Source organism: Vicugna pacos, chromosome 22 (assembly GCF_048564905.1).
Source record: "Vicugna pacos chromosome 22, VicPac4, whole genome shotgun sequence".
In the NCBI taxonomy this organism is placed as follows: Eukaryota; Metazoa; Chordata; class Mammalia; order Artiodactyla; family Camelidae; genus Vicugna; species Vicugna pacos.
This window is the reverse complement of record NC_133008.1, coordinates 30,166,407-30,194,327: the sequence shown is the minus strand read 5'-3', so window position 1 is coordinate 30,194,327 and position 27,921 is coordinate 30,166,407. Positions and strand designations below refer to the sequence as shown.

The window sequence follows — 27,921 nt, the reverse complement described above, 5'->3', positions numbered from 1 at the left end:
GAAGTAACAATAGCAAAGATAATGGATCAGCTGTAAGGGCTCCCAGCTCTGGCAGTCATGATACAGATTAGCCTGAAGCACTTTCTTGAGCTGTTTTGCTGAATTTAAACTCCCTTTGAGTGCTCAACCACAAGATCAGCCAGAACCTAAAGGATGATGATGGTGACCTTTTCTGACCCTCATGACTTCAATCAAATAAAGCTTGGACTCTGTCAGCTGCCCCAAATCTGAGCCCTCCCAGATCCTCTCCCTTCCCTGTGGAGGGGGTGTGGGGCCATGTGGCTCTAGAGGCATCGCTCGTGACCCCTGTGCCCACCCTTGTCTCACTCTGAAGCTGGTGTCACAGTGTCCATTTAGAGAACTTGACCTGCCCGGAAACACCAGCTTTGCTGGTCTCAGGTCAACACTGGGATGTAAGCTGCACCGTTATGTTTACACAGTGCTCTGCAAGTTCCCACTTACTCCTCATAGCATCTCCGGAGAGGGAAGGAATCACTACCTCCATGCAGCCAGCAAGGAGGGGGAATCTGCAAGTTCGGCGCAGAGCTGGCCCTGGAACCCCAGCCTCCCTCACCTGCCTTCTTCTGTGCGAGCTTCACTGAGAGAAATACAGGCTTTCAACCCTTTCCTTGCAGAGTTTCACATACACTGCAGCCAAACCCTCAGCCAGTCTTGGGGCAGGTATGGCCTGACTCCCACCAGCCTCCCATCAGCTGGAGGGACAGAGTCAAGGCTCCCACAGTTCATTCCAACACATCTTAAGCAGCAGGCAAGAAAACATCCTTACTTTGCACAAGGCAAAACCAGATACAGGGAGCCCTCACTCTGCAGACCTGAGAAGGTGTAACATGCACCCCCAATCATACCCCTGAAAGAAAAGGGCTGAGGGATGGGGTGCCTAAAGGGGGGACTTGAGAGTTGGATTGCTCAGTAAACCTGGGAGCAGGCGCAGTGCACCTTCATCAGTGTGAGTCAGCTACTGCTGCGTAATAAAGCACCACAAACTTGGTGCCTTAAAACAATGCACATTATCATCTCATAGCTGTGGGTCAGGAATCTCACAGGGCTTACCTTGGTCTTCTGCTCAGGGTTCCCTGGGAGGCTGCAATCCAGGTGTCAGGCCAGGCTGGATTTTATCCAAAGGCTCAACTGGGGAAGGATCCACCACTAGGATCCCTCATGCGGTTGGCAGGCTTCATTTCTGGCTGGCTGTTCCTTGCCATGTGGGCATGACAGCTCGTTGCATCAAAGCCAGCAAGGGAGAGCCAGCTAGCACGATGGAAGTCAGCCTGTGCAGCCCAACCATGGACATGACCTCCACCTTCTTCGCAGCACTGTGTCGGTTAGAATCTGCCACTAGGCCGGTCTGCTCTCACGGGAGTGGGGAGCAGGAGTCAGGGCTCCTTGGAGGCCACCCTGGGGTCTGCCTGCCACAGGCAGAATAAATTAAGTGTTAGCCCCACAGGCTCTGCAGAGGGACAGTGCCAAGTGCTTACGTGGGCCAGATACACTGGTGAGGTACTTTATGACCACAGCGTGGTTCCCTGTGCCCTGAACTGACAGGCTGAGGAAGCCGAGGCTGCGCTGAGCTGAGCCAGCCAAGATAACCCAGGTCAAAGGGCGTGGGACAGAGGTTGCCTCCAAAGCGAGGGTGCCTACTCATGCCACCGCTGAAGGCACTGGGGAATTTGCCCTCAGCATGGAGGTGCTTTGGATACTGAATGGGCAGGTGTGAGTCCAAAGGGAATTTTGAGTTCTACCCAGTCTTCATCAGAGACTGCACGGGTGAGGGCCCCGCCTCTACCCTCATCAAGACAGGCATTGTCTCCACTTCCCACTCACATCTCCAGTGTCTGACGTGGCGCCCACAATGGGAGATGACTGGGTAAAGTTGGCTGGATGAATGCTGTTTACTGGGCCTCTGGGATCTCCAGGGAGCCTCTGGCTAACCACCCTTGGTGTCTAGAGACCCTCCAGCACTGCAGAGAAGCGCCTCCTTTTCCACAGGAGGCAGGTGGCACCAAAGATGATGCCCACTGATCTTACACAAGCACCCACACTGCGCGCCCCTTTCCTGCCAGACTGACTGCACTTTGCAACGTACTATCTGGGGATGTGCTGCTCAGAGCCCTGTCTTGAAGCCCTAACAGCCAGCTGCCAGCTATAAAGGACAATCATAGACTGACTGGGGAAACCTGACCATTTGACAAAAGCTGAAATTTACTGAGATTTTAAATGAAAGTTGTTGACCAAAAAGAGCTATAAAAGGATGAATTTTATGGGTCGTATCTCAGTTTAAAACTAATTAAAAAAAAAGAAGTGCTGTGCCCCTCAATGCATGGAATGAGATAACAAGACTGACCGGGCCACTCAGAAAGCAGCAGAGGACCAGAGAAGCCGTCCTCGGAGCCCATTCCACACCCAGAGGCCACAGAGTGGCAGCAGGAGCAGCAAGGGCGCCTCCTCCAGGTGAGCCCAAAGCAGGGCAGGGGAGCCCACGTGTGACCTGGCAGTGTCCCGAGGGGCACAGAGGACAGGGAACCCTTCTCAGCCCACTCTGGCTGCTCAGAAGCCTTCAAGTCATTGCAATGGAAAGAACCAGGGTCCAGCTGAACCCCAAGATCGGCGCAGCCTCCAGGGCCCCCCAGGGCTGCCCTATTCTGCCCAAGGAGAACAGGTGCAGGCAGTGACAGCGGGAAGGAGACACAAGAGGCCAGAGAGGCTGTGACGCCAGGTGACCACCAAGGCTGGCTGTCCCCGCCCCGGTCTGAGCAGAGAACAGCTGGACGCCGGGAAGCCAGGCTTTATTGCCCTTTTCTAAGCAGGCACATGCTTAGAGACATGCATGTCATACAATGGAGGTCGAGGGGGATGCAGCGGGCCCGCCCCACCAAAGGCTTTGCCAGCCCCACAGCTAGGTCCCAACGCCCTCCTCGGTCCTGCAGGGTCCTGTGGCCTGAGCCCCAACCAGGGCCACAGCTGGAGTGCCCGCCCACCTGCCCAGCTCCTCCTTGCACTCGGCTGGAGTTGACCTCCATCCCGAGGACTCCTCTTGGGCTAAGGGGATGCTGCACAGGATCCCTTGATTAACACAACCAGCAACAGAGAATTCCAAGTTCAGGGCAGCCACAGGCCAGGGACCCACGTTTCATTGAAGCCTGGCACTTCCTCTGGGGCGCAAACGCCACTCAAGGGCAGCGCCTAGTGGCGCACTGCGGAACTGCTCACTCAACCCCCTTAACCCTCTGGTCCAGGGCACGCTCTCCCAGGGTCCTCACACAGACGTGTTGCTGCAAACACCGGGGAGGCAGTGGAACGGCTTCTCCATGCACGGGACAGCATGGAGCATGGGCAGGGAGGTGGTTGTAAGGGTCCCTGGGGCTCTCTAGGGAGGGGACACTGGGAACATGGGCCTCTAGCAATTACTCCACGGGGCCCACACGAGAGCTGCTGGCCTGAAGCCCTAATGGTTCCGAAGGCAGCACTGGAGAAGACAGTGAGATGGGACAGGGGAAGAGGCAGGGCTGGGACCCTCACGGATGGCTCTGGTGAGTCAGGGGCTCTGCGCTGTCGGGGAGCTGGAGAGGAGAGGATGGCTTCACAGCCTGCCCCGCTGGGGAGGGCCGCGGGCAGCCGCAGCTCTTCCCCGCCTGGCCCCAGCGGAGCCGGGGAGTGGAGTGGAGTGGAGACTCCCTTTGCAGCCAGCTGTTTTCTCTACTGCATGCTGGCACCGTGCCTGCCACACAGTCTCCCCGGTACTACCCCAGACCAACAGCTCCTTGGGGGCTGGGTCGTCTCAGCTCTGGCCCCGGTGCCCCGCCCCGGGCTGGGGACAATGGGAGGGGCTAGGCATCTGAAGGGCCGGGCTCAGAGGCCACCTCCACCACTGACCCGGGAGGAGCAGCCTCCCGTCTGCAGAAGAGGAGCTGGGGTGTCCAGCAGGAGTCCATCAATTCTGAGCCCTGGGGCGAGCCCGGGCACTCAGAGACCCTCCCCAAGGCTCCATGCACTTGGGTCACATGGAGGGCCTGAAGCTGCTGGCCCAGGCCCTGGGCACAAAGGCTGCCACGCTGACACCCCCAGGTGTGAGGCATCTGTGTCCACTGTGGCCAGTTCCATACTGGAGATGTCAACTCCTCACAGAATTCAGAGTTCCTGAGGGGACACTGGCTCAGAAGCCCCCAGAGTTGAGTTGCAGGACAGAGGGTCTGAGCTGGGGGGGGAACGCAGGCTCTGCAGAGAAGGCCAGACCAGCATGTCCTCCAGGGGCAGAGCCGAGCCAAGGTCCTCCCGTCGGCCATGAATTCCTGGGCCCTGTGAAGTGCATTCCGGACCAGCGCTCTTCCCAAGTCAGCCTCCAGCCTGTGGGCCCTCCAGGGAGGGCCACACCAGGGTGACAGGGGCGCCACCCAGAGCGGCGGGACACTGCATACCCCAGGAGGCCCTAGCGGAGGCTGCACTCCCCACCCTGCAGCTTCTCCTGCTCCATGGCGCGCACCAGATCCTGCACAAACCGCATTTCTGAGGCCACCTGCTTGGCCAGCGCCTCGTAGCGGTTCTCCAGGCGGCTGAAGCGGCGCTTGAGCCCGCTGGCCCCCAGCAGGGCGCCCTTGGCCTCCTCCTGTGCCTGCCGCTGGAGCGCCTCGGTCTTATGCAGCTCCTGCCGCAGCCGCCGCAGGTCCTGGCCGATGCTCTCGTTCTCCTCACGGTACCAGGCCTCCTTCTCCTCGTAGATGGCTGTCAGCGCCTCGATGTCCTCGTGGAACAGGCGTCGGCTGTGCTCGAGCCCGCGCAGGCCCTCCTCGGCCGCCGCCACCTCCTCCAGCACCTTGGAGAAGCGCTCGAAGGTGACGTAGGTGTTGTTGGGGGGCATGCTTGAGTGCGACTTGATGGTGTACTCCTTGAGGCGGGCGGTCCTCAGGCGCCGCCGCTCTGGCTTCCGGCCGCTGTCCTCCCGCCGCACGTTCCGCCGCCGGATGGCCTGCAGCAGAAGGGAAGGGCGGCCTGGACCCGGCACCAGCCCGGGCAGCCCACCCAGGGCCATGTGCAACCCTCTGCTCACTTTTGTAAGTAAAGTTTTATTGGCACACAGCCACGCCCACTCAAGTACACATGGTCCTTGAGCTTTCCTGCCCTGAATTCTGATGGCAGTCGTGTCAGGGACCGAAGAGCTAAAAATAATCACTCTCTGACCCTTTATAGAAGGTAGCCAACCCTGACCCTGGCCTGCAGGTGACCCTTTTCTGGGACGTTTCTGGGCAGGGAGCCCCAGTACACGCAGATGGGCCGTGTGTTCCGACTGGTGTCTCGGTGAAACGGCTCCAACACCACATCAGTGAACACCGCATGCCCGGCACCATCCAGGACCACTCCCCTGTGCTGAGCACTGGGCACGCCTGCCACGCCTACATGGGGATAGCCCCACCACCTCACCTTGATCCAGGAATGCTCCAGGCTCTGGGCGATGGTCATCCTCCTCCTGGAAGAACCCCCAACCCTAGTTAGTCTCACATGGGCCACCTGCACTGTCCTCCCCCGGGGCAGAGAGCAGGAAGGGGTGGTCCAGGCTCTCCCCGCTGCAGCTCCGGCTCCCAGCCCCCACATATGGCTGATTCAAGCACCTGCCCCTGGGGACTTCCAATTCCCTAAAGTCACCATCCAGCCCAGCAACAAGTCCCTGAAACCACCATGGAAGTACAGGCACAATTAAGAGCTCCCACCCTGCTTGGCTGAACACAAGGAGCCTACCTAGGGGCCTGGGGGTGCAGGCCCCAGGGTCTCTGTGTTTTCTGAGGGATTTTGTTAACAGTGCTGAGACCCAACATTGGGGTCTCACAACCCAAGCACCCAGAGGAGGAGCCTGGGGAGGACTGTATCCAACAGGGGCACCTCTCTGTGAATGAGGGCTCCGTGCTGCCAGTATTTTTTTCCTAGGGAATAAAAAATAGTAATCTGGAATCTTACATGAAACCTCCTATCTCAAACACTGGCAACAAATTAAAAGCCAAGACACAGAGTCCTAACAGGCCAGCCTAAGCCCTCTGTGTGCTCCCTCCAGCCCAGAGCAGAAGCCACGCCAATTCCGTTACAAGAGGTAGCAGTTCGGACACACGTTTTACTTGTCCACGGCCGCAGTGCCCATTCTGGGGGACTCGCTGGGCCCTGCGTGCAAGGCTGCCCCAGACCCCCCTGCCCAGCCTGGTGCTCCTACTTGGGGTCTTTGACGAGCAGCCGGCGGATGAAGTCCTTGGCCAGCTCACTGGTGTTGCTGAAGTACTCCTCATCAAAGTCATAGTTCACAGCCGAGATGTTAGTCAGGGTCTCCTGCTTGGTCTCGCCCAGGAACGGGGACGCGCCACTCAAGCTAGCAGACAGACACGGGGCTCAGTGGCGCGAGGCCATGACCAGGCTGCTGCCCAGGCCACCACCCAACTCTGCCATGCCCAAGAAGGGGCCACACGCAGAGGAAAGCGACGCCAGGCCCCAGGCCATCACCCACCCCCGACCGTGCCCTGGCTGCCACCCAGAAGGCAGTGAAAATCCACTGTCCACTGACAGGCACCAAAATGAGAGGACAAAACTCTCCACAGAAACTCAAAAGTATCTACGCAGGCACGTAGTCTCGAAGCACATTCGCTGAAGCATTTATTTGTTACAGGGAAAGTGGCTAACTTTCGGGGAGTCCTGGCTGGCACCACTGCAGCAGGCGGCCGAGTGCAGTCACGAGTGACTATTCAGATGTCATGTCTTCCTGACATGATGCACTGAGGCCACACCACCACCCTGTGGGGTTCTGGGCATGTGACACGGTGACTTAGGGTGAAAAATACACATTTAGTCTTCCATTCCCATCCTTGGGCACACAGATCCTAACACCCTTGTAACTTCCTAAAGCCAAGGTGGGAGCATCTTTTGTTGTAATATTCGGTCTTTGTTCTGTTTCCTGAAACAGCTCCAGAGAACAGAAGCATTTTTTGTTATTCACGACAAGCCTCTTCCAGCCACACCTGAGTGTATGCCAGTGAGGTGACCCTGGGATGGCCCGAGGAGGGGCTGGTGGCTGCGAAGCCAGCAGAGGGGTTCGAGGGATGGAACTTCAATCCTCACCCTGATCTCTGGGGGGGAAAGGCGCTGGCGGCTGAGTTAGTCCCCAGTGGCCTGCAATTTAATCAACGTGCCTGAGCTGCCAGCCTGCAGATGAGGGGGACGTGCTGCCCTGGCAGGCGCCTTGCATGGTTATCTCACATGAGGGTGCCCTGCCTTTTGAATTCTCCAGAACACATCTCACTCCTGCACAAATTCATTCATCCACCCATCCAGAGTCACTGAGCACTGCGACAGGTCAGAGCACCGGAGGTCCTGTGTTCTGCTCAATGCCCCCACACAGAAGCCTCCCAGCCCTCCTCCTGACCCAGCAGGGCCCCAGGGGGGGGCAGGACCAAGCAGGTACTCACAGGATGTAGGTGATGACGCCGATACTCCTGGAGAAGGATACACAGAAGAGACGGGGATCAGTTCTGCCTCAGGCACAGCTCCCAAACCCCAGAGTCCCGAGGGGGCCAACCTTTGTTCTAAGGCAACAGCCCGTCTGTGGCCAGATGGATGGGCTACACCCCAGCCTGTGGCTGTGACCTGGCAGCTCCTGGGGACAGGCAGGGGATTCCCTAGGGAGAAAGGACAAAGGCAGCCCTGGGCCCGCCGCCCCCTACTCACCACATGTCTGCCTCCAGACCCAGGGGCTCATAGTTGACAATCTCGGGAGCTGCAGAGACAAGGAGACAGGGTCAGGTGGCGGGTGTGTCTAAGGGGTCACAGGGGACATGGCCAACAGAAGCAGCACAGCCCTCAGGCAAGGCTGGTTCTTAGGGAGGAAGGCCAGGACGGTGATAGCACCAACCCAAGGCCTTGAGGTCCCCGTGCCTGGCACCAGGGGCGGGAAGGGAAACTCGAGGCCAGTGGACCCACCTTGCTCGACGCCAGCCAGAAATCCCCCAGCGCCCCCCAGGCCCAAGCCAGGCCTCACCCACGAACTCTGGGGTGCCGAAGATGTTCTTGAACTCGTTCCCCGCTTCGATCTTGTGGGCGATGCCGAAGTCAATGAGCTTGATCCGCGGGTTGGGCACGTTCTTGTCCAAGAGCATGATGTTCTCTGGCTGGGAGCGGGGCGGAAAGGCAGGGCGCTGCGGGGGCGCTCTGCTGCAGCCCGCCCAGCGTCTGTGGTGTCTCTGGGAGCAGCACTGAGCTGCCCCTGGGCACCCCTCAATCCCAGCATGTGGGTGTGGGCACGCTGACCCTCTGCACAGGTCCAGGCCTGAGTCAGTCTGTCTCCTCAACACCCTGCGCAGGGACATCCTGTGCCGAGGGGAGGTGGACCCTCTCGACCCCACCCTCGCCTGCTGTGGCCAGACTGGTCCAGTGGGCTCACCTTGAGGTCGAAGTGGGCGATGCGCTTGGAGTGCAGGTAGTGGACGCCGTCCAGGATCTGCTTGAGGAACTGAGTGGCCTCGTCTTCCGTCAGGGACTCCTTCTCGGCCAGGAAGTCGAAGAGCTCCCCGCCTGAGACCAGCTCCAGGATGAGCACCACGTCAGTCTTGTTCTCAAAGATGTCATGCAGCGTGATGATGTTGGGGTGCCGGATCTCCCGCAGGATGTTCACCTCCCTCTCGATCTCCTCCCGGCTCACACCCCGCCGGCTGGACGACAGGCGGCGCTTCTTGATGAACTTGGCCGCATACTCCTTCCCGGTGCCTTTCTGCCGGCATTTCCGCACAATCGCAAACTGGCCACTGCAGGGACAGAGCGGGGCAGGGGACAGGCACTGAGAGGGCCGCGGGGCTCGTGGGACCTGGGCCACCACTCGGACAACACAGCCTTCTCCAACAGCACATCCCAGCTCCTGGCGCCACGAGGATGCACGTCCCCACCACGTCGAGAGTCCACCCCACCAGGCACGTGCTCCCACGTGACTGCAAAGTGGCACATGATACAGTGACTGCCTGGTGCTTCTCCAACTGTGAAAGAATGGAAAGGGCTCCATGGTTATCAAAAGGGAACCGGACTCCACCATGGTAAGCCCAGGGGAATTTTATGTAGTCGTAAAAGAGAGTGACTCTGTGCTGACAAGCAACACACCCGTGAAGACCTGTACCGTGAAGAAGGCTGCAGAATAACATGAGGAATGAGATCTCTCTGCTTAAAAGAAGTACATGCTGTGCTGACACTTACAGGGACGTTTACGTGTGTGTATGTAGCAGAAAGGCCTGAAGGACACACACCAAGCTATGAGCAACACACATCCTGAGCAGCGGGACTGAGGACAGCGAAGAGGGGCTTTGTTACTTTTTATTTGATATGATTCTACATGATTCAACTTCTCACAGCGTATTTCACTGTTTTTTAAAATCTAAAAATAAAAGAGGAAAAGCCACTGCATTCAAAAGAGCTTCCCATTCAACTGGCATAGTAGAAGAAGTACACACATTTTCACAAGGGAGAAGAGCGAGGATGTGGAGAAAGTGGAACCCTTGTGTGCGGCTGGCAGAGATGCAAAATGGGGCAGCTGGTGAAACGTGAGTTCCCCTCAGACCCAGGAATTCCACTCCACAGAAGTTCTTCTTCTACAGATGTTCACAGCAGCACTAATCACAGTAGCCAACAGGTGGAAATGTCCCAAATGTCCATCAACGGACAATGGATAAACAAAATGTAGTCTACCCACATAGTGGAATATTATGCAGCCATGAAAAGAAGTGAAGCACTGACACTCACTACAACATGGATGACTCTTTAGAACATGATGCTCAGTGAGAGAAGCCAGACACAAAAGGCCATACAGTGTGTGATTTCATTTATGTGAAACATCCACAGACATGTAGAGTGGATATCTGGTTGTCAGGAGCTGGTGGAGAGGATGGGGAGGTGACTGCTAAGGGGGACGAGATTTTTTTTTGGATGATTAAAAACAATCTGGAATTACTTAGTGGTGATAGTTCCAAAATCCTGTGAAATATAGTAAAGATTATTAAACTGTATACTTTAAATAAGTAAACTGTATGGTGTGTGAATTACATCTCAAGACGGCGGTTACTTTAAGAGAAAGACAGAAATTCTATTTACTGCACTCCAGGGAGCTGTCCAATGTCCAAATTCTTTTGCTGTCTAGGAACTTAGTTTTGTTAACTTGCTTTTCACTCAGGAGTTGACTGAAAAAGGCCAGAGGGTAAATATTTTAAGCTTTATTGGCCATCTGGTCTCTGTCACAATTCTTGTGTGTTTTTACAACCCTTTAAAAAAGTAAAAAGCCATCCCACGTTCATGAGCGGGGCACACTAGGGCTGGAGGTGGCCCACAGGCCATGCAGCACGCACCTCGGCCTCAAGAGGTTATATGTACACACACATAAGTGGAGAGACTAATTTGAAGACAGAAGGCACACGTTCCAGACAAGAAACTTCAACAAAGCACCATCAGGGGTCCACGGAAAGGAGACCAGGTGACTTTCTGACATCTGGTGAGAATAGGGGGCGAGTGAGCGGAGGAAGAAATGGCGGAGACAGGCCTTGGAGACAGGAGGGATCTCTGAGGTTGGCGGGGCACAGGGAGGACAGCACAGGCAGAACGAGACAGATGAGTGAGGGGCACCTCTGCCAAGCCGGCAGGGCCCTCACGACCATGTATCCCAGCAAGCGGACCTCACTGGGACACCCAGGGCTACCTGCAGCCAGCAAGCACCTAGGTCGCTGCCCTCGTGAGCACTGAGGCACCAAGGCACCCACGGCGGGCCACTACAGACATGCTCCACAAATACCTGGGCAGGTGAAGTTCAAGGTGGGCAGGTGGGAAGAACAAACTGCTGCACTGAGGTAGGCTGAACAACCCTCCACACTCAAATCCTCAGAACCTGCGGACATGTCACCTCACGGGGCAGAGGGAATCTGCAGACAAGATTAAGTTAAGGCCCCTGGGATGGGGGCGACCTTGGATTCCCCGGGGACCCAGTGTCACCACAAGGGTCCTTATAAGAGGGAGACAGGAGGGTCAGTCAGAGAGAGACGGGGATGCTGCGCTGCTGGCAGTGAGGATGGAGGGGGGGGGCCGCGAGCCAGGGATGCGGCGCCTCTAGAAGCTGGAAGAGGCAGGAGCCGCTTCTCCCTGGAGCCTCTGGAGGGACCAGCCCTGCAGATTCACTTTAGACTCCAGACTCCCAGAGCTTTATGATAATAAATGCATACTCTTCTAAGCCACTAACTGTGGTAATTTGTTATAGCAGCAACAGGAAACTCAGACACTAGTCTAAAAGCCAGAGCATAGGTCAGTTGAAAAATGTCAAATGTTCCTGACCAGGCCTCAACCCCCTACCCAAGTCCACCACAGCGGTCCCCTGGGTACACTGAGCTCCTGCCCTCTGCACATCTTAGCTAACGTCCCCCAATCTAAAATGGCCTTCCTCTCCCCTTGGCCTACATCAACCAAGCAGATTCTTCCAGGCCCCGCTCCCACCCCACAACGACACCCTGATGGCAATGACCAGAATGCTGAGTATTCACCACTTGCTGCGAGCACCGTGCTAAGCACTGGACATGTGGCCTAACTCTCAAATATTCCAAGTTGGAATAACAAAGACAAGTAAGACAGAGCTCATGGGAACAGGGACAAAGACACTGTTAGGTGTTGAATTGTGTCCCCCCTCCAAATCCTAACCCAGGACCTCAGAATGTGACTATTTGGAGACGGGTATTTAAAGACAGAATTAAGTTAAAACAGGTCACCGGGGTGGGTCCTGATCCAGTATGACTGGTGTTCCTATAAGAGATTAGGACACAGACACACAGAGAGAAGACCCAGTGAGGATGTGGGGAGAAGATGGCCATCTCCAAGGAGAGAGGGACTCAGCCCTCCAGACACCTTGATCTTGGACTCCCAGTCTCCAGCACCAGGAGAATCAATCTCCGCTGTTCAAACCCCCTGTCTGTGGCACTCTGCCACGCAGCCAGCACTAACCAGTACAGACACACACAGCACTCCGTCACGTGGAGGCCAGGCTAGACGTCCACACTGACCGACCACACATTAACGTATTTCCCAAGACAGTCAAGGTGACTTGAATTGGGAGGAAAGAACCCTCCCTAAACATCCACACTCACTCCCAGTTCCTTCAGCCCTGTGACTCCTGGGGAGAGAACACAGCCCTGCTTTACTCCAGGCCCAGGTCACCACGGCAATTCCCCTAGACACTTAATAACTAGGCTTGGGAAAGACTCAGCTCTGCTCGAAACCGAATTCCAGCTGGATCCAGCCTCTGAAACCCAGCGCTTCTCACAGTAGCCAAAGTCAGAGCGTGCAAAGTGAGCGTCTGAAAGTGGGTGGTGTCTGGGCAGAAAGCCACACTCCCTTCCCAACATGCAGGGCTAAGCTTGGACATGTGACACTGGGGCCATTACTGGAGTGGGCGGAGGAAGCTGGACGCCCACCACTGGTTCCAGCACGCCTGGGCTTTGTAGCCAGCAGGGCGTGGTCTCTAGGTCTGAATCCCGTCAGGCCACTGATGGTCTATATGGCCTTGGACAAGCTGCTTCCCAGCTCTCAGCCTGTTTCTTTATCCATAAAATGGGGTAATAACCATACCTGCCTGGTAGGGACCTTCACAGATGAATGAAAGTGTAATATAAAAACAGCCCCGAACTCCGATGTCCAAACAACATCTACACTTTATACAAACTGCAGCACAGAATGCACAGTGTTTTGTGGCATTAATCCTTCATCCCACGTGTTTCCAAGAACATTCCAGATCATTACACAGGGCAACACTGTCCAAGATAGCAGCCATTGACTGCACAGAAGCTGTCAACTGAGACACTCGAATGGAGATGTGTTGTGAGCATGCAAGACACATCAGATTTCAAAGGCTCCCTGTCAAAAAAAAGGCAGGGGAGCTGAAGTGAGCACCCTGAAGCTACAGGAAGCACCCTTCTCCCCTGGAATCTGACTTGGGCTGTGACTGTGAAGTTTCCCGTCCAGCTTCTGCAGAGAACAAAATCATTGCATCTGTGGCATCCTGGAAATCATCTCTGCTTCTGAAGAAACCATTTTTTAAAATGGTTTTCTTTTAATCAAAATGAAGATTTGAAATAAATTAATTTTGGGGGGGAGGATATAGCTCAAGTGGTAGGGCACATGCTTAGCATGCACGACGTCCTGGGTTCAACCCCCAGCATCTCCTCTAAAAATAAATAATAAAACCTAATTACCTCCTCCTGCCAAAATAATAATAATAATAATAATAATAATAATAATAATAATAATAATAATAAAAAACTAAGTTTCTTATTACAAAAGCAAATCATGTGATTTATAGAAAAAAAGGAAATGCAGGAAAACACAGAATAAAATGAACACCTGTACACTCCCTTCCCAGGAATAAGCACTATTACCCCTTTAGTGGCTATCCCTGCAAGTCTTTTTTCGTGATACATACGTATATATTTTTCACAAAAACTGCTATGCTATTTTACAATCTACTTTGTTCACATGTAAGTATGTCCTAAACACCTTTTCATAGCAATAAATGACCTTCTGTAACAACAACAAAAAGCAATAAACTATTTCATTAATAATTTTTATAATGATCACAAGCAAAATGATAATAGTTTGACATATCAGGTGAAATAGAATATATTATTAAAATTGCTAAAATTGACACAGCTACTGGAAAATCTCAATAGACTTCCTACGTGGCTCACATCACACGAGGTGCCTGGTTCTTTTTAATGGCTGCATAGTAGTCCATCCGTGAGGTGGCAGTACTGAGGTAGCCACTGAAGAGGGTTCCCTCATATAAAATTCTTAGGATGACTCTCCCTGTCCCTAGATCCTCAGGTCCACGCATGAACTAATCCCAAAGAATTAACCCCAGAAGTGGGGTCAGTGGATTGCAGGGAATACACATATTTTTGCTGACTTTTGCCAAACTACCAGGAGACCCTAATACATTTTCAGCAGGAGTATGAGATTTCCTTGGGGGTGGGGGACAGCCTGCATTCTCTATCACTCCGACAGAGGAAATTTCTAAAGGAGAGACTTCAGAATCCCAAACGAGCCCCACACACTCTCAGCAAAGGTCTGATGAACGGCTCAGTTATTTACATTCCCTTCTGCTGACATCACGGGGCAGCCAAGGCGGCTCTGGGAAGGCCAGCCAGCAATACACTCACCAAATAAGGTTTGAGGCTCTGCGGAAAAAGGATGGTGCCTGGCGAGTCCTAGGCAGGGGAGCTCCCAGGGGACAGTTCCAAGGCCCAGCCAGGCAGGAAATCAGCTGCCAGGCTGGATCGGGAAAACTCCGCTCTTTCCCATAAGAATGCTAACAATTGGCAAGGGTGTGGGCTCCGACAGGAGGCCTTCCCTGGAAACGTACTAGAGCTGGGGAGACTCAACTGCCCCCAACAAGCAAGGATTAAAGAGAGGGACAGACCTTCACCAACAAAACCTGCAAAATCTTCTGCTCTCACGCCATATACCAGGCACTGTATTAGGTACCATATATACTCAGTTATGTTTCTCCCCAAAGGAAATGCACAGAGAATGTCAGAGCAAGAATTCTAGGCCTGGCTAGCAGACTCCAAGGCCCAGACTCGTTCCACAGCACATGATACTGACTCATTCCTTCTCAGAGAGTAGGATGAAGGACAGGAGAGGAAATACTTCCAGAAAACCCAACAGTGACTCTCCCCCCTTCTCCAGAGCCCCATCAGAGGGCACACTGCTCACCTGCCCAGCTCCTCCCCCATCTCATAGTGGTCTTCCACATCTTCCTGCCTGAATGTGGACATGGTGGCCGGTCTGCCTTCCAGCACCTTCCACTTCAGTGAAAACTGTCACAGTGGCCCCGGGAATCCTCTAGCTGTGACCCTGGAGGAGACAGGGAAGTAGGAAAGGAGATGCCAGCCATTACTTCTAGGTGAACAGATTTGCTCCCCAAAAATAGGTTTCACATCACCCCACACTGAAACTCCACGCTCCTCACAGAAAGCACTTGCACTTGGTGGGTGGGGTACTTTCCTGGGTCATCTGATTTAGCTATCACACCACCCAATAGCTCAGTGTTAGCCCCACTGTGCCACCTTCACTCCCACAACTCCCACCAAGCACACACCTCTGGTTCTCCACAGTGCCCCAGTCTTTCCCTGCTTCTCCTTCCCAGGCTTCTCTCAACATGTTCATCCAGAGCCCCACACATTTCTGCAAGTTCCCCCACACTCTTCACACCACCAAACCCTGGGGCTCCCTGATTCTCTGCCAAGTTTCCTAACTGGTTCCAGTCCCAACACACTCCCATCTCCCTGCCCGTCTGCAACCTCAACCCCTCCCTGTCCTTACCCGCGCTACTCCTACACCCCCTCCCTATCTCGGCTGGTCTCTTAAGACGCCCCGCAGCAGTGCTCACCCCATCTCTTGCTCCCCTCAGTCTTGAATTCCCAGGGAACTGGACAATGGCTTCCAAGCTCCTGCAAGGTCCCTACTCACTCTTGCCTGCCCCTGACTTCCACTGTCCTAGGAAAGCTAACTTCTTTCTCATCGCTCCTCGAAAACACCCACCCTTCAAGGTTTCAAAGTCCCCCACCCCGAGTCTCCAAGCCCCAAACGGGACCCCCCAAAGGGCCACATCTGAGAGTCTCCTCCATCGTCCTTCACCCCCAGCCTTCTCACAGGCTCCAAGGCAGACCCCGATGGCTTCCGTCATAGAAGCCTCCAAGGTCTCCCCAACCCCTAACACCCCTGCTCCAGCGTCCCAGATGCCACCACGCCCCTCACAGGCCACGGTCCACCTCCTCCGGCCAGGTCATCCCAGGGGTCCCTAAACGTCACCCCTCAACTCCCCCGAGGGCCCCTCCATCCGCCAACCTCAGACCGAGCCCATTCCGCACCCTCCTCGGCCCCGCACCACGGACCGGCCCCTCAGCCGCGCTGGCCGCCGCCGCGTCCTCAGGCCCCGCCGCTTCGGCCGCCTCGAAGTGCCGACCCGTGCGACGTCACCGCGCCCGCCAGTTCCCGCCCCCCGGAGGCAGATCCCACGGCCCACTGGTCAGTGCGCCCGCCGCTCATGAAGCCCCGCCCTCCACCACCTTCCAAGCCCTGGCCCGCGGGCGTCCCACCCTCCTCAGCAGAATGCTATCTCTGGAACAGCCTCGCCTTTCCGCGGCTGATTGGCTGTACTGAACGCCGGTCAAGCTTACGGAAGTTGGCCTTCCGACTTCCGGCCCCTGGTCCGCCCCGCCCGTTCCCCGACGCGGCTCTGAAGCCGGGAGGCGGGATGCTGAAGACCTGCGTCGCTCTTCCTGCCTTTCTTGGGCATGATACGCGAATCCGAAGACCAGAACCGGTAGGACAGCTCCTGGGGTGGATCCTGGGGCTGTTTAAGCCCTTGAGTGGCAGTCTCCTCCTCTGTAAAATGTTACCCAACTTCCAAATACGTAAAAACGCGAATCAGGTCAGTCAGGTGTTGCCATTAACTCTTGAGGATTGTTTCGTGACTCCTTTTCGACCTAAGATAAATGATAGCAGCTACTGCTGACTGAACCTTAAATGCGTACCAATCAACCTGAGAAGGTAAAATACAGTAATATCTTACCCACTCTAACAGTTGGGGGAACAGATCCAGAGAGGTTACCTAACCCAGCCAAAGTCACATAGCCTGTAAAGGCATAGCTGAGATTCTTTCCATGCAGAACTAACTACCTTAGATGCCGTCTGACACAGACCCTGTCTCTTTGTCTTCGCTAACCGCCCTGACTTTGGCAAGTCTCCCTCTTCACTCCAACACCATTTGTCTTCCTTCCCACCTCAAACGTCTCATTTCCGCCGTTGTTTTGGCACAAGCTGTTCCTCCTGCCTGGAGGTCGCCTTCCTGCACCCTTACTGAACTTCAGTTCACAGCTACAGCAGTGCCTTCTCCCATATCCAGTTCTCCCTATCATTACATCTTACATTAGTCTGGTACACTTGCCACCACTAATGAACCAACAGTGAAACGTTAACCAAAGTCCATACTTTATTCAGAATAGACTCCCTTGTGTTTCCCTAATGTCCTTTATCTTCTCATGTCACATTTAGTTATGCCTCCTTAGATTCCTCCGGGCTATGACAACTTCTCGGTTTCCGATTTTTAATGAGCTTTGAGGATTGGTCAGGTATTTTATGTTAAGTCCCCTGAATTGGGATTTGCCTGCTTTTCTCATGGTTAGACTGGGATGATGGGTTTTATGTAAACCAGAGCGGCATTCTCATCACATCAAGGGTCTACATTATCATGATTCATCACTGATGTCGACCTTGGTCATCTAGCTCCAAGTATGTCTGGTATCGTTACTTTTTTCTCCTCCTTCCATACTTAGATTCAGCAATAAAGCTGAAACCTCATGGACACATTAGTGAAGCTTAGGCCTGGGCAGCCTGGCCAACCTCCTGGCCAATAACCCACCAGTACTTCACTCTCTCCATCTGCCTGAGGACAACCTGTATATAACAAATCTGAGTTAAACTCTTTGACAAACCCAGAGAATCCGACAAAGGGATCTTCACCGCTGCTCAAGGAGCTGGTACGAGCACAGAATTTAGGTCAGGGGGGTCATTACCACATCCTAGGAACCTTTTTATAAGTGAGCCCCTAGCGCGCTTCACTAGTTACAAGTTTTGATGGGGTAAGACAAAAAGCAATTTTACAAGCCTGCACTAACAGCACCAGCCCCATCAGGCTATGGAAATGTAGTTAAAACTAAAGGTCAAAAATCTGATTCTGGGGCTGCTCCCATTTCAACTGCTCAGTAGACACATGGAGCCAGTGGCTGCCCCTCAGAACAGCACAGCCACAGGACAGCCACAGGACAGTCCCACCATCACAGAAGTCTGGGTGACAGATGGACTACTGGACTGGCCTGGATCACGTGTCTTGGACCTGCTGGTGTGACCTTTGGACACGTTGAAATGATACTGAACACTGCACTGGGATAGCACCAACCACCACGCACTGGTAGGGGCAGCCTGAGTGGATGGCGAAGGAACACGTGGACACACACACACGATCACCACCGTATCAAATTTATTATTCCAATGGCACTAGTACAGCTGGAGGTGCTCATGGTGACACTGCACAGGATTTCCTGCCTTCTAGTTTCTGTCCAAAGAGAACATCTACCCGCTTGTTCCTTCCCCCTTCTGGAGGAAAATCCACTACGGACCATTTACCCAAATAAACCTCTTAATGTGATTTGTTTTAATTATTTTATGGACATTTGAGTTTCCCTCTGAAGAAACAAAATCAAGTGTTGGGTGTCCCATCCCCCCATCCCCACAGGCCAGGTAAGTCCCTGCTGTTAAGGATATTTCTGTTGCCTCAAATCTGGAAATAAATACCAAAAGAAACGTCATCAAGTGTTCATGTTGAGCGATGGCACGGAGTAGGCCCCAGAAACCAGTCAGGCAGAGAATTACTGGGTCTGGACAGTCTCAAGGTGTTGTGGAGAATGTGGGGGCTTGTTGCTGTGGTCACCTGTCCCTAGGCGCGGGGGCTGCGCTGAGTCCCACCAGGAGGCAGGCTGCAGGGAGCCCGCCTACAATTTGTCCAGGAAGTTGTCCAGGGCTGGGATGCCTTCCTTCAGGCCTTTGCGCTTGCGCGTCTCTGCCACCACCTGGCTGGGGCGGCTGGTGTTGTCGAAGGGGTCCCCGGGCAGGATCTGCCAGTGGTCGAACACACACTGGGGGAAGGCCTGGCCACCGGTGTTGGACCTCAGGTCGGCGGTGAAGCCTGCAGAGAGGAAGAGGTGGCGCTCACTGGCAGCCCCGGCGTGGTGCTTCACAGCCCCTTAGCAGCTCCAGAGGGGAAGGCGGGGACACGGGCCCACGCCAGAGGATCAGAGCCAAGCCAACCTGGGCTGTGTCAGATGTTAAGCACACAACCCCAAAACTCCCTCAAAGACTGATGACCAAGTGAGGGAGTGCTGCCCTTTTTGGGCATCTGGTCTCCACTGGCTCCTTCTCCGGATGAACCCGGGATAAAGCACAGCTGCTCTGCAGGCCTTGCTCTTCAATTTACAGACCCAAGGACCCTCCCCTCTAATTCCTGAACCCATGTGAGAAAAAGGTCACCTCAACTATGCTGCTCCCACCTCCCAAATAAGACAGAGCAGAAAGCACCAGTTAGCAGATTATGTCAACAGCTCCCATCAGACCCAGCCCGGGCCCCGTGTGAGGACCTAAGTGGAGCTGTCCTAGACCAGGTGGGCTCTGCTGGGCTCCACTCTGACAACGGTGAGCAGTGGGTATCTGAGGGCCACACCAGGCTGGCACTCACCAAACGACTCATTGACAGGCAGGTAGGCCTTCACAACAAACATGGGGGTGCCAGCCACCTGGGACTCCTCAAAGACGTGGCCCCGCTTCCTGTTCAGGACACCGTAGATGCCACCAACTACTTGTTCCGGACACTGTCAGGCAAAGAAAAGCTGTCAGCAGCTCTTGGGCAGGATGGGCCCGGGAAGAGGAGCCAGCCAGCCAGGCCTCCCTACCTGGATCTCCACAAGGTAGATGGGCTCCATGAGCCGGGGCTGGGCGGTCAGCACGCTGGCGTAGAGGCAGCGCCGGGCCGTGGGGATGATCTGGCCACCCCCGCGGTGGATGGCGTCTGCGTGCAATGTCACGTCGTGGACGTCGAAGCGCACGCCCCGCATGTTCTCCTCGCACAGCGCCCCCTACAGAAAAAGGGAGCAGAGACCACCATCAAGAACCTGCCTCCACTGCAGCCCCGAAGAACAGCTCAGCCACACAGCTCTGTGCCAACTCCTCCAGGTCTCCACCCACAGGGACCAAGTGGGTCTTGCCTAACTCGGCCTCCCTAGGTCCCCTTCCAGGGGACAGGACCATCCCCCCACTTCAACAGGGAATCAAGCACAGGTTATCTGGAGATTCCCACGGGAGAGCACCCTGCTGAGACCCACCGGTGCACTGCCTGAGCAGCCCCTCACCTCCTTGGTAGCCCACTGGAAGCCGGCCACCACGCTGTCCTTGATCTCATTGAGGTACTGCACACCCTTGGTGATGTCAGTGAGGATGTTGGGGCCGGTGCCATCAGGGCCAAAGCACCAGATCTTGCGGGCCTCAGCCACGTCCCACTCGTACTTCTCGGCCAGGTAGCGGGCCCGCTGCTTGAGCTCCTGGCGGGCAGACACCTCGCCCTTGTCGATGTCCTCAGCCAGGCCGTCCGGGAAGGGCCGGGCCTTCATGTACAGCCGGTTGTGCTTGTTGGGGGACTTGGACAGGCAGAGTACGTTTGACTCCTCACTGACAGTCTCACGGTACGAGACAACTGGGTCCGATTTCTGCAAAAGGAGTATAAAGGTCAGGCCTGCCCATAGGCAGCAGAGGCACCCAGGAGTCATCTGAACAGAAGACCTTCCTAACGAGCGCCCAGGAACCAGAACACATCTGATCTGATGGCAGAGCCATGCACGTCTCACTCCAGTCTAAGCATGAGGTGTGCAGCTATCTGCTTCACACAGAGGATGCCCACTGGTTAAACACAAAGACGGACAGCTCAGTTCCCTGAAAAAGCAGAGAACACAAATCAGAGCACACCAGTCAGGTACGGGGCTGGGGCTGGAACTTCAACGTCTGCACCCTTCAGAAACTTCTAGAACTTGTCTCTAAGAAGCAGGCCCCTCCCACCCAGCCTTGGAGAGAAATCTGAGCCACTGCTATCACCAACAGTACATATTACTGGCAGGAATGAGCACAGAGGGAGGAGGGAGTGCCCCAATCAGCCGGGATCCTGGTCTGTGCTCTCTGCCCTCTTCCTCCTGAGAACCTTGGGCCTCCAGCCATCCAACCCCGCCAGGCCTCACCTTAATGGGAATGCAGGCATGGTCCTCCTCCAGGTCCTTCAGGCAGATCTCCAGGTGCAGCTCGCCAGCCCCCGCGATGATGTGCTCTCCAGACTCCTCAATGATGCACTGAAAAGGCCCCAAGAGTCACCCCCTGTGCACAAACCCCAGGACAGATTCGGGGAACCCAAGGGATTCTAGGGAACAGGTGGAAAGCCGGATCCAAGCTTCCACCCAGCTGGAGACTCCCAAAGTGGGTTTTTTTGGGGAAGGTGCCAGGGCCCTTCAGCTGGTTTTCAGCTTTGGCCTTCTAGTGCTCGACCACTCTAGACACCTTAAGCAGCCTATGAGAGAGGACTGGGATCCTGGGTAGGAAACCACCATCTACATAACCAGGCAGCAGCTCTGCCAGGGTTGGTGTGCCCAGCACAGCTGATTTTCCAAACAGTTGGAAATCTCTACTTTCATGAGCAGCCACCAGGATCTTTCCTGCTCAGCCATACCACATAGCCAACCAGTCACCCCTGCATGGACTGCCTCTGGTCAGGGGCCACCCACCTGCACCATGGGGTCCGACTTAGCTAGTCGCTTCAGGCCCTCCACCAGCTTGGGCAGGTCAGCTGGGTTCTTGGCCTCTACGGCAACCCTCACGACAGGGCTCACGCTGAACTTCATCACCCGCATGTTGTGGGCATGCTCGAAAGTGGTGATGGTGCCTGTCTTCACCAGGAACTGGTCCACACCCACCAGCCCCACGATGTTTCCACATGGCACATCCTCGATGGGCTCCACGTAGCGGCCCATCATCAGGATCGTCCTAGGGGAGACACAAGGTGTCAACCAGCAGCACCAGGCGCCAGCCAGATCCCCAAATGACCAAAGCTTCCTTCGTCTGCGGTTGTCACTCGTCTGGAGGAGCAGTGCCACCCCACCCCCAAGCCGTGAATATTGACTGTCTAGGGGAAATCACTGGTGACACGGACTGCGTAAAGCAGAGCCTCGTTCACTACCCAGGGGTCACAGAGCTGCAGGAACTGGGAGTGAGACAGAGCTCATCCCTGCGGGCCACGTACAGAACTCCACACCCCGGCCTAGGTCAGATGTGAGCACACAGGGAAACCAAGTGGCACCCAGTATACAGCCAGAACCCTGAGGAGCTAAACTGAAGGCAGGCTGGCTGAGGCGGGGGAGGCAGAGGAAGCAGTCTCAGCTCACAGGTGCTACCAAGCACCCTCGCCCCTCTGAGCTCTCACCTCTGGATCGGCTTCAAGTACAGGTCCTCCTTCTTCCCGGGCGTGTAGTTGGGCCCCATGATCCTGACCTTCAGGCCAGTGGACACCAGCCCTGAGAAGACCCGGCCGAAGGCGTAGAACCGGCCTTTGTCGGAGGTCGGCACCATTTTGGAAATGTACATCATAAGAGGGCCTTTGGGGTCACAGCTTTTAATGCCTGAGGAGCAAGAAAGGGACCCCCAAAGGGGACATCGTGACTCCCTGCAGCTCAGCTTTCCAGCATCCTGAGACCCGAGGCTCTGCCCAGTGTTCTACCCCTGGGTGCAGGCACACCCCACATACCCATGGCTGCCTCATCATCCGGGGGCCCCTCATACAGAAGCTCGCAGCGGTACTTCTGGGCCGTCACAGGGGAGGGCAGGTGGATGGTAATCATCTGCAGCAGGGCATCCCCAGCGGGCAGCCAGCGGCGCATCACAGCCTAAAGGAGGCATCGTGAGGCTCAGGAGGAAGAACCACGTGCTCCCCAAGGTGATTCTCAAAGAGCAGTACTAACACCCGAGTGCTCCTGCCCACCCCTGCTGGTGATACTTTCTAAGAACCAAGGCCCAAGCCCACAAGGGAGAAGGGCTGGCGGCCCACCCTCTAGCCCCCACAAGCACCCGGAGCTCTGGTGGGGACTCCTGAAATGGACCCTCCACTCACCTTCAGAAGCGGTTTGCCTTCTTTGTCTTTATCCTCACTGTCCAACTTGATGTCTAGTTTTTCAATCAGTTTTGCCGTCTCCTCTTTCTTGAAATTCATGATCGCGTCAAACACCTAACAACCAGAGGTGGCAAAGTGGGTTTGGGAACATATTGGGAAGCCTGCTTCTTGCTAAGGAGCTTAAGGCCACAGACAGAGTAACGGTAAGGCTGCAAAACTCCTCACCATCAAAGGCCTGACCCACTTAAACAAGTCATTGAAAAATCTAAGGAAGAAAAAAATACTTACAGAACTTGAGCACACTTTAACTTACAATCAGTTAAAACTCCCCAGCTTGCAAAGCCCAGACCTTCCTATCTCATCCCACCTTACACCCAGGGGCCTGGGAGACTAATAAAATCAGGGCTGAGAACCCCGAGGGCCTCCAGACCCTAGTGCTGCCTTCCCCCTCACCCCAGGAGCTGCCTTGAGGCCTGGCCCTGCCCAGCCCCATGGCATCTTGCTGCAGCAGACTGGATTCCCAGGAAGCCCAAAGACAATACAGGGGATGCACATCCATCAAGCACAAGCCAGCTCAGCTCACCTTGAAGATGGGGTCCAGGATGAGCTGGCAGAATGTCCTTGGCAGTTTCTTGCCATCAGGGCTAGTGGCCGACTTGCTGAATTTGCCATTGGATGGATCAAAGTACCTGTCAAGAGAATCCCTGAGTTAGGGGAATCTGGGGAGACCGGGGTCAGAAGACCCCAGACACTTTAGCTGTATCTCCAGCACTCACCGGTCTCCCCACAGCTTTTTCATCATGTCCTCCACCTTCTTGGCCCGCTCAGCAGGCCTCAGCTGGCCCTCACCCTTGGCGGCAAACTTGGCCACATACATCTCGGCAAACTGCTTCAGGGTGAAGGCCCAACCATGGAGACCAGACCCGAAGCCAACAGTACCAAGGACAGGGTCAATCTAAGAAACAAGAAAGCTTTGAGTAGGGACAATTGGACAGAAAAACCATAGCTTCAGAGTCCCTGGGCATCTTGGGCCTCAGACGTTTGATTTCTTCAGTTAGCCATCAGGTCAAAGTGAAGAAATTTTTAGTCATCACACACAGGATGCCCAACTCTGCCTCCACCCCCCTCCCCAAGGGCACTGCCCCATGTACTTCTGAGCAAGGGTGACCCACTGCCCAGAGCCTTCCAAGTCCAGCCCCCTTGTCTCTCCAAAGTTTCTGGCAACCCTGCTTTCGGATCTCTGAAAAAACCCCAGGAGGCCACACAACAGTGGTTCCTCAGGGGAGAAGCAGGAGGGGGGTACTGGGAATGCAGCAGGGGAGGCAGCGCCCCTACCATGATGTTGCCCATGGGGCCACTCTCGCCCTCCCCATAGGTGGAAATGATGACGTTGACGTTCTCCACGATGCGCTGGAAGGTCTGGTAGAGCTCCTCAGGCTCCAGCTGCAGCTCAAGCAGGGCCCGGTCCATCTTGTTCATCATTAGCACAGGTTTGATGCGCTCGGCAATGGCCTGGCGCAGCACCGTCTCTGTCTGCACGCACACACCTGTGGACGGGCAGGGGACAGGTCGCCACTGGCCAGAGAGGGAACAGCCCCAGGTCCCAGGCCACCTGTAAGGGCCACCCACAGGTTACCTGACACACAGTCCACCACCACCAAGGCACCATCAGTGACACGGAGGGCAGCTGTCACCTCTGAGGAGAAGTCCACATGCCCCGGGGAGTCAATGAGGTTAATGAGGAAGCCAGAGCCATCCTTGCTCTGCTTGATAAAATTCAAGTCGTTCTCTGAGAGCTCATAGAAGAGGGAGATGGCCCTGAAGGGATTGGGACAGGTCAGGTAGATGAAGCCACACCTCAACCTAGCTCTTAAACTTTGTTCCCCAGAACTCTTGGGGTCACTCAGGTTCCTACTGAGAGCCATGGCTAAAGCTCTTTATCTGTAAGTGAAGTGGTGATCCAGTAAGAAGCCAGGGAGACACTACAACCTGTCTCCTCCCCCGGTATTACTCATCCCCAGAGATGAACTTCAGAATTCCCATGCAGGAACCATCACCTCTGCAGCTCCCTCAGCCAGGAACACCTACCTCCCTGGTACCAGGTGTAAAGGTACCGAAGTCCTCCCAGGTTCAACACACCTGATTTAAAGAGCAACTACACCATCAGGCAAGACCTAGAAACCCCAAAGACTACCTTTCACCCTTCCCTCCCCCTGCAAGCCCAGGTGGTATTTCAGAGCAATAACCAAGGAAAAGTTGCCAAAGGGAGACATTTGGTAGTCAACTTTTCTCGGATTCTCACCCTATTGACCTCTGGGGCCAGAAAATTCAGGTGGCTGCCAAGTGCAGAGCAGGATTCTTAGCAAGCATTATTCTCAGATGCCAGTGGCCCTCTCCTAGACTCTCCAGACACTGCCAAGAGCCCCTTGGCCCCCTTTCTCTCCAAAACCCCTTAACACCATCCATCACTGTGCTCTCCTGCTGGAAGGAACACATCCTATCTCACTAGATGCCTCACTGTTCCTCTCAGTTCAACCGAAGTGCTCTGTCTGCCCAGAAGTCTCTCAGGAAAGCGATGGCATCTACTGTCTGTCCTTCCTACCCACCATCTGGTGCGTGGCAAGCACCTTCCCTCCCTGACCCCTCCCCGGCCAGAGGGCAGCAGGGTTTGCTCACGTTGACTTGATGGTGATGCAACGCTCCTGCTCATCCTTCCGGGTGTCAGTGAAGCGGGTCTCCCCAGCCCTGGCGGAGGCGATGATGCCCGCCTTGCACACCAGGGAGTCTGTCAGAGTGGACTTGCCATGGTCCACGTGGGCGATGACAGACATGTTCCGGATGTTGGCCTTCTTGTCCATGATGGCCCGGATCTGGTCTACTGTGAAGTTCACCTGGGGGCAGCGGAAGGGGAGACTCAAGACTGCGCACTCCAGGAATGGGGCTGGCAGGGAGACTTTGGTCAAGAGACTGCTACGCCACTGCGAATGGGGTCTGGTCCTGGGGCCACCCCACCACCCCTCAAACACACCATCCCGTTTCTTGACATTCCTTTAAAAATGCAACTCATCCCGTCCCTGAAAAGCAGGATCCTACTTGTCACTCAAGAGACAAAGCAGAAGAACTGGGGAGTAGGTCTCAAAAAGTGACAACAGATTTCCTTCAGGCTGAGTACAAATACTGGGGTGTCACGAGGGTCATCATAGATCTAAGCTCCCAAAACCGCTCCGTATTCCCAATCGTATATTCCCAAGGTTTCCGACCGAAGGGCTTCTTTAACACCCAAGGTCACCTCTCTCGCTTGGTGGGGGGGGCAGACGGAACCATCCCCCCACTAAATGTGCCACCCCCGGTCGGGTGGGAGGCTTGCGCAACCCTAACAGGCTCAAGCCCTCCACTTCATGGCTCCGGAGTCAGGTGTTCACAACTAGGATACGGAAGGACAAGGGAACCAGGCCCAAGATTACAGAGCGCAAAGAGAGCGCTTCTAAAGCCCCTACTTTCCCCATTTCTTTGCTGCATACCGCTCCCGACAGAAAACCGAACTCAAACTCCCGGCCCGCGAGTTACATAAGGCGGCTCCCCTCTCCCCGCGGCGCCCGCCATTACAGCGTCTGCCACATCATCATATCTGCCCGCCCACCCAGCTTCAGCCGGGCCCGGGGCCCCGCGAGGCCGCGGCGCCCCCGGAAGCGGAGCTCGGCAAGCAGTGCGGAGCGTAGACATGGCGGCAGCCGCTTTCCCAGCCCGCCGGCCCGCTGGCCCCGCCACCGCCATGTCTCCTCTCGGTCAGGAATGCCACAGCGCTCCAGGCCCGGCAGCGCCGACCCTACGGGGGCCCCGCCGCCCTTTCAGACAGCCAGCTGGGTAGCGTTGCTCACCATGGTGGCGGATGGCGGTGGATTCTCCCTAGCAGATCCAACAGCGATAAGCCGCGCCGAGGATGGCGGCGACGACGGCGGAAGAGAACACTGACGTCAACACCCGAGCTTTTATAGGCCGACGCCGGTTGGGTGGGTCATCTGACCGCGCTTCGAGGGCGGGGCGAAGCGACGCCGCGCGCAGGCGCACGGACGCCCTTCCCTCGGGTAACCCCTTAGGCGCAACTCCGTAGGTGTCCGTGCGGTCGCTCTAGGTTGGAAGGTCGGCCTTCCGCGCTTGGATTTCCCTGGGGCGTGGTTGGCCCAGACCTGCGTACAAGTTTCCAGGATGCAATACTCAGATGCAAAAAGCGAAGAGCGCCGTTTTAGCTGAAAACGTTGTATCACAGCAACTATATCAGTTTGCCAAATGCCAAGCACTTCTATTTAAAGCATATTACAATCCGAATAGGATCTGCAGATTGTACCAAGGTCAATTTCCTGGGATTGATATTGTTATGTAAAACGACAGCACTAGGGGAAGATGAAGGAAGAGTACTGGGGACTTCTCTGTACTATTTTTGCAACTACCTGTCTATTTCAAAATATAAAACTTTTTAAAAAGCAGGTATTAATCATTAGTTTATTCCACAAAGACAGATTGAACATCTACTATACCAGGCATTGCTATAGATATAGCACTGTGGGTATAACAGTGAACAAAACACCTTACTAGCTCCGCCACTGTAAGTGTTCTTACACTAGATACTTGGATTTTCTTCTATTCAGTTTCCTCATCTGCACAATGAGGGTAATCAGTGCTACCTCACTGTTTGGGGGAGAGTAAAATTAACTAAATAGATGTAAAGGGACTAGCGCTGTGACTGACACAGTTCTGAATATACAGATTAGACTATTAATAAAGCATTTCAGGGACTGTTTTGCCATGTCGCAGGCACGGGGGCTAAGAGCTTGTTTACACACGCAATCTCATTTTCTGTTTCATTTCTTCTCCAGGAGGAGGCGCAGGAAGACTGTTTTGTGTTTGTGTCCTAATATGACCCTAAGAAACGGTTGTAGTTCCCAGATCTTTGGCTCGAGGGAACGAATTGGCATTCAATTCAGTATTTTCATTCTTAATAAAGAGCTCAGCTTAATGTCTGTTTCACTGTAGGCACTCAGTATTTCTTGCATCAATGAATAATATTCTCTTTAGCGCAAATAAATCCCTTTCAGTTAATCTCCTAAACTCACTCG

General features: G+C 54.8%; 2 protein-coding genes, 1 long non-coding RNA gene and 1 other non-coding gene across 7 annotated transcripts; 1 reads left to right on the top strand and 3 right to left on the bottom strand.

The window, feature by feature from the left end:
• Positions 1 to 2,735: 2,735 nt before the first annotated feature.
• On the bottom strand, positions 2,736 to 16,050 carry DAPK3 (death associated protein kinase 3). Of its 4 annotated transcripts, none has more exons than XM_015241147.3 (9): positions 15,924 to 16,050; positions 14,767 to 14,907; positions 8,426 to 8,786; positions 8,024 to 8,153; positions 7,714 to 7,762; positions 7,455 to 7,481; positions 6,212 to 6,364; positions 5,434 to 5,479; positions 2,736 to 4,981 (listed from the first exon to the last, which is right to left on the bottom strand). In XM_015241147.3, exons 2-9 carry the CDS (start codon positions 14,826 to 14,828, stop codon positions 4,445 to 4,447), a joined length of 1,365 nt encoding a protein of 454 aa, XP_015096633.1. In that variant the 5' UTR covers positions 14,829 to 14,907; positions 15,924 to 16,050; the 3' UTR covers positions 2,736 to 4,444. The 4 variants fall into 4 exon arrangements, with proteins under 4 accessions (XP_015096633.1, XP_072804057.1, XP_006206455.1 ...); XM_072947956.1 differs by having other exon boundaries at positions 15,948 to 16,050; XM_006206393.4 differs by having other exon boundaries at positions 15,901 to 16,030.
• LOC140688490 (uncharacterized) lies at positions 15,954 to 18,262 on the top strand. Its single transcript, XR_012063225.1, has 2 exons — positions 15,954 to 16,378; positions 17,391 to 18,262. It is a non-coding gene; the product is annotated as an uncharacterized lncRNA (long non-coding RNA).
• On the bottom strand, positions 18,078 to 26,810 carry EEF2 (eukaryotic translation elongation factor 2). The gene is made up of 15 exons (XM_006206392.4): positions 26,686 to 26,810; positions 25,484 to 25,698; positions 24,444 to 24,625; positions 24,143 to 24,354; positions 23,584 to 23,762; positions 23,391 to 23,496; positions 22,808 to 22,921; positions 22,445 to 22,583; positions 22,124 to 22,319; positions 21,429 to 21,687; positions 20,892 to 20,999; positions 20,016 to 20,369; positions 19,560 to 19,742; positions 19,346 to 19,478; positions 18,078 to 18,799 (listed from the first exon to the last, which is right to left on the bottom strand). Exons 1-15 carry the CDS (start codon positions 26,686 to 26,688, stop codon positions 18,606 to 18,608), a joined length of 2,577 nt encoding a protein of 858 aa, XP_006206454.1. The 5' UTR covers positions 26,689 to 26,810; the 3' UTR covers positions 18,078 to 18,605.
• Positions 23,839 to 23,905, bottom strand: LOC116285132 (small nucleolar RNA SNORD37). Its single transcript, XR_004194814.1, has one exon. It is a non-coding gene; the product is annotated as a small nucleolar RNA SNORD37 (small nucleolar RNA).
• Positions 26,811 to 27,921: the final 1,111 nt, after the last annotated feature.

Excerpts from the sequence above, each read along its gene's own strand:
- DAPK3 (XM_015241147.3), bottom strand. The coding sequence starts at position 14,828 with ATGTCCACATTCAGGCAGGAAGATGTGGAAGACCACTATGAGATGGGG. Across the intron at positions 7,763-8,023 it reads CGGCACCCCAGAGTTCGTGG|CTCCCGAGATTGTCAACTAT; the intron begins GTGAGGCCTGGC and ends TTGTCTCTGCAG. Across the intron at positions 4,982-5,433 it reads TGGAGCATTCCTGGATCAAG|GCCATCCGGCGGCGGAACGT; the intron begins GTGAGGTGGTGG and ends CTTCTGCTGCAG.
- EEF2 (XM_006206392.4), bottom strand. Across the intron at positions 23,497-23,583 it reads AAAAAGCTGTGGGGAGACCG|GTACTTTGATCCATCCAATG; the intron begins GTGAGTGCTGGA and ends TTCTCTTGACAG. Across the intron at positions 21,688-22,123 it reads TACTTGAAGCCGATCCAGAG|GACGATCCTGATGATGGGCC; the intron begins GTGAGAGCTCAG and ends TGTCTCCCCTAG.